Raw genomic sequence first — 5278 nt, 5'->3', positions numbered from 1 at the left:
CACTGAACCACTGAACCACTAAACCACCAAACCATCAAACCACCAAACCACCAAACCACCAAACCACCAAACCACTAATCCACTAATCTACTAAACCACTAAACCACTAAACCACTAAACTACTAAACTACTGAACTCCTAAACTTCTAAACAACTATTCTACTAAACTACTAAACTACTAAACTACTAAACTTCTAAACTACTAAACTACTAAATTACTAAAGTACTAAGCTACTAAGCTACTAGCTTAGTAGCCTAGTTTAGTAGCTACTAAGGTACTAAACTACTAAGCTACTAAACTACTAAACTACTAAATTACTATACTACTGAATTACTAAACCACTAAGTTACTAAAATACAAAATTGTTTTTATGACACCAAGTGACGAAACGGACAAGTCACACATGGTGATAACTGACACGCTTGTCGATAACAGTTACACTTGTAGCAAATAAGTTGCAAAGTTACAACTACATAATCACAAAATTACTGAGTTACTGGCTTACTATACTACGAAACTACTCAACTACTAAACTACTAGGCTACTAAACTACGAAACCACTAAACCACTAGGTCACTAGATCTCTACACCACTAGACCACTAGACCACTAGACCACTAGACCACTAAACCCGTGGACTACAAAACTACAAAGTATAAAACTACAAAGTTATAATGTTACAAAGTTACGAAGTCACAAAGTCACAAAGTCACAAAGTCACAAAGTCACAAAGTCACAATGCCACAAAGTCACAATGTCGCAAAGTAACAAATTCTTAGGGCCGTATTTCAGAACCCTACTCAATACTCAAGTCTGGACTTGAGTAATGCAGTGAGCACTGAAAATCTTACTCAAGTCCTTGCCATTAGGGTAGTATTTCTAGTGCTTGAAATCATACTCAAGTCTGCTCAAATCCTGACTTGAGCATTGAGTACAGTTCTGGAATACGACCCTTAAAGTCTCAAAGTCACAAAGTTACAAAATACTGAATTACTTACTCTCTTCTATACTAAAACAACAAAACTACAAAATTACAAAACTACTAAACATTAAAATACTAAATTACAAAACTACTAAACCACAACATTACTATACTAATGAATTACTAAACCACTAGATTACTAAACTACTAAATTATCAAACCACTAAATTACTAAAATACAAAATTGTTTTTATGAGACCAAGTGACGAGGCCGACAAGTCGCCCACAAGGTGATAGCTAACACGCTTGTCGATAACAGTTACACATTTTAGTCCCTCGATAAGAAATCTACTATGTTATTACCCCTGTCTATATCTATGGTTATTACTACCCTGGTTCAGCATCTCAAATTGTGTTTTGGGGTGCCTTCAAAAAGTCGCTTGTAAAAGCACTAGCAGTGGCGCGATTGTAGCGCAACAGCCGCGCTTCAGTATTTTTTAGTTCACCAAGTGTGAGGCCAGACGAGAGTAATTTTGTGATTTTGTTCGGTTTCATATAAAAGTACGGTTTGTTTCACACGACGACGCAAAATAAGTTGTCTGCCGACTCACGGGCGTAATGACGACTGGCTTTCGGCCGCGTCGTGAGTCGGGCTAGCGCGGGTGGAGGTAGGGGCGAGGGAAGGGGTCACTTTGGTATAGGATGCGCGAGAGTATAGATGTTTCTTGCGGAAATGTTCGATATGGAGATTAAAATAAAAATACTTGAACAACTTACTTGATTGTTATAGTCTTTCCTTTGGACTGACGGCTTGTCTCATATTTGCATCTGACTTAGCAATAAAAGGTTTCACTAGGCTTAATAATTTTTGAAAAACATTTACTGGCCTGTCGTAGTACTTAACAAATTGACTTGGATGTTCACATAAACTTGAATATAATATATGAAACTGCCCACACTTTAATCGTTTCTACTATTACGGCACAAACACCCCGTATAAACGCTTAAAAGCAACTTAATAAAATACCTTCGTCTGGAACTCCAACCGAATTTCGGTTGAGCTCAAAACAATGCAACTCACAACTCACAAAATTACGCTCGCTTGGCCTCGCACTAAAGGGTGATTGATACACCCGCCGTGGTCTCGAATCGACACGCGCCCGAGCCCGACCCGCATCAGTTCTTGTATGGTTCTCGATTCTTTGTGACTGCAAAAGAGGCGCACGCGCGTTACCACAGCCCGTTGCACCAAGTACCTACTACCAAGTACCACAGTCGTGGTGCTGGAACTGCGCTTCTAAGAGCCTCTGCGCCGCAGACGCGCTGTAGTGAACCCATTCAAACGCGCACAAACATCGCATTGCAAGCAAGAAGCTTATATAGAATTTAATGTAGTTGCATCATTTCAAAAATTAACTGAAATTAATAAACAAAACTAAAATTAAAACTATTTCCGCCAATGTACTTAGGATGCGATGCCGTTTGTACTGAGACGCGATGGAGTAGCGATGCGCTACGCTTTCGCATGATAACGTAGAAATCGCCCACATGTTTCTCAGCAAACATGGAGTTTAAAAACTGTTATCTTTGTTGCAGGCCATGGCGCGCGAGAACGGACGCCAAGTTGAACGTTTTGATGACCTGGTAAGTACCTTTTGACGACCCCTCCTGTCACTTTCACGTCATTAAATATTTGATGTTTTTATCTTGTTACTAATTTAATCACTGTTTCGATTCAATGAAGTATAAAACAAGAATTTTATTAAAATTTAGTAAAAGAAGATTCTCAAGAAGTTTGTATGAGCCATAGTGACTTGAGGTTGCGTGATTTACGATTGTTTCGCCTAAATGTATTTAGGGTAGCAAAAAGAAGTGATGCAACGTGTGTCCAACTAAGTGACGATATGACGGAAACAGATGTCAAAAGCAAATCTTAGCGAAAGCGGAAACGGAAGCGGAATTTAAATATTATAAAGATCTCAACAAACTATTTCCAAACAGGGCTTGTGTTTGATATCATAAATAGCATTTAACATTACACAGAAATGTTAAAAATCCCGCGCCACACCGTCTGTCGTGACTAAATTTCCAATTAAAGTTCCGTTATAAAAGTTACGGAAGCAGAAACGGAAAGAGACGTGAAAAACCGTGCGTAACTTCCGTGGTCAGCAGAAGCAGAGGTCTGTTGCATCACTAGCAAAGACTACCTTCGCCTAGCGAATTTAAACATGTAGTTACGTATGGTATAGTAAGTTCTAAAAGCACGGGTGAGAAAAACCGTCCAGACTGGTTGCAGCCTGGCGGTACGTCATCGGACAGTCGGCATTACCATTAGGAGGCTTCGGGCTCATCGAAAACAAAAGTTATATGTCCACTTATTATCTACCACTTTACGCAGCGCTACAATCGGTACAGACGTTTTAGTAGCAGGCCTCCTTGTGAATGAGTTCGTTTAGGGAATAAGGCACTAGCCTCTCAGATCTTTGTGATTTAATGCTCTGAATGACAGGCGTACGACTTGTTCGTCCCATCTGTACCTTGGTACCATAAAAAAAGTGACAACTGACGCTGACATCGCGAGCAACATAGATAATGTCGTTCCGCTGGAACACTTCCGTGTTAATGGAGTTGGTGAGATGCTCAGAGACATGTCATACGTGACCTTTTATAATTTGTAACATATGTAACGGACTGTATCAATCGGTTAAACGGTGGGTGCTAACAACAAGTGAGCAAGGCCAAAGTAAATGTATATACAGTTTACATTGACTTACAATTATATGGACGTCGGGTCCGCGCTAAAAAGTGTCCGAACTTATAGGGCGTTAAAATCGTATACAAAGCGTCATTCAAGCTTTAGTCTTCGTTTGTTCGACTGACAGCGAAGCAAGCAAAATTAGACAGTACTGCGATGACATTACAATTTAAATTCAACGTTTTAGCTTTTTCATATTCCTTTACATGTCACTACGTTTAAATAGGTTGACTTGGGACATTTTTTTCGTGGTTTTTGTATTAGACCCGTCGTCCATTTATTTGTAAGTCAATGACAGTTTATGAATTTTTATAACAAAAACACGTATGTCGCTTGTTCTAAGCGTAGAGTACTTGTTTTAATAGCCGCTCACGCGATTCATGCGTCTCTGGTAGCATACCACTCCTAGAGGTGCCGGTGATGATTTTATACAGATTTATCGGATATCGAAGTTATAACTAATTGCTATTTCGGTAACTACTCTAGCAAACCATAAAGTTTTTAATGCCTGGGTCTGTCATTTAAAAAAAAATAAACAACTTCAAAAATACGTCACGACAATCGTGTGTGTTATTGTTTGGGCTGGTGATGTCGGCGTTTATTTATTGAAAACATACCGTAAGTTGCGTTTCTTAAGTTTACCCTGAATATAAATGTTTATAAACTATACTTTAAGGAGTAATTTCATGGTAAACATTAGAACCACTCATACGGAGTATTATCATATTTACCCAAGTACACCAAAAATTTCATTAGTGCTTTTTAAGTGCAGGATTTGCGGTGTATTACTGCATTTTATTTGAGATGTTTTTGTTGTAGTACGGAGGGTATTTATTTAGCAATGCAGAATAATAACTCTGAATTTTAAGCTAGTTTGATCTGAGTAAAGGAGAATGGACCGAACTGCAATAATAAGCACCGTTCGTTATTCACTTTAATTAGTTTGTTCTGAACGACACAGAATTGGCCAAATGCCAGTGGCGCCATCTGTAAGGAAGGCTGAGACCCTGTTTGCATTGAAAAACGAATTGAAATGTATCCCTCTACAAAAGTAGCTGTAAGTTTAGGTTTTAATGTGACCAATCGGTGGCCCCATCAAACAAACGTGTAAAGGAAAAACTGCAACTAACAGGAGCGATTAAAAACTTAAAATTAATATTACACATTGGTGATTGGATATAATATAAGATTTCAATACAATGAATGGCCGAATAAAAAATAAAAAAAACATATATATAGGTATATCTTATGGGTGAGATTCGTAATATAATTTCATATTTTTAGTCGATATAACGCTCAACAGATATAATTAATTTATGGTATACAGACATTTGATATATTCTTGCATGATATAAAGGTCGCTAGGTATAATAGACGATTGATATAACAACTTTCAATCTAATAAACCGATGGCATAATGTTCATTTTATATAAACACTTCAGATATAACATTCACTGACTATAATGTTGAATGTGTATGTGTGAAAAACAATTAATATAATTCCAGTGGTGTTTACGTGCATCGGTGAATGAACCGAATTTGTTTGCATTTCCTAGTTGGTTCGACCTCCTCCTGTGGGTTTAGGTTAGGTTAGTGTATG

General features: G+C 38.0%; 1 protein-coding gene across 2 annotated transcripts in view; it reads left to right on the top strand.

The window, feature by feature from the left end:
* LOC113238951 overlaps positions 1-5278 on the top strand; it is a 41518-nt gene that overhangs the window by 1386 nt on the left and 34854 nt on the right. For both annotated transcript variants that reach the window (XM_026475810.1, XM_026475809.1), the window contains exon 2: positions 2519-2566. In XM_026475810.1, the coding sequence (XP_026331595.1) occupies positions 2522-2566 (45 nt within the window). In that variant the 5' untranslated portion in view covers positions 2519-2521. The remainder of the gene's footprint in view (positions 1-2518; positions 2567-5278) is intronic.

The sequence above is a fragment of the Hyposmocoma kahamanoa genome, unplaced genomic scaffold, assembly GCF_003589595.1.
Source record: "Hyposmocoma kahamanoa isolate Upper Pololo Valley unplaced genomic scaffold, ASM358959v1 98972, whole genome shotgun sequence".
Taxonomy (NCBI): Eukaryota; Metazoa; Arthropoda; class Insecta; order Lepidoptera; family Cosmopterigidae; genus Hyposmocoma; species Hyposmocoma kahamanoa.
This window is presented reverse-complemented; position numbering and strand designations above follow the sequence as displayed.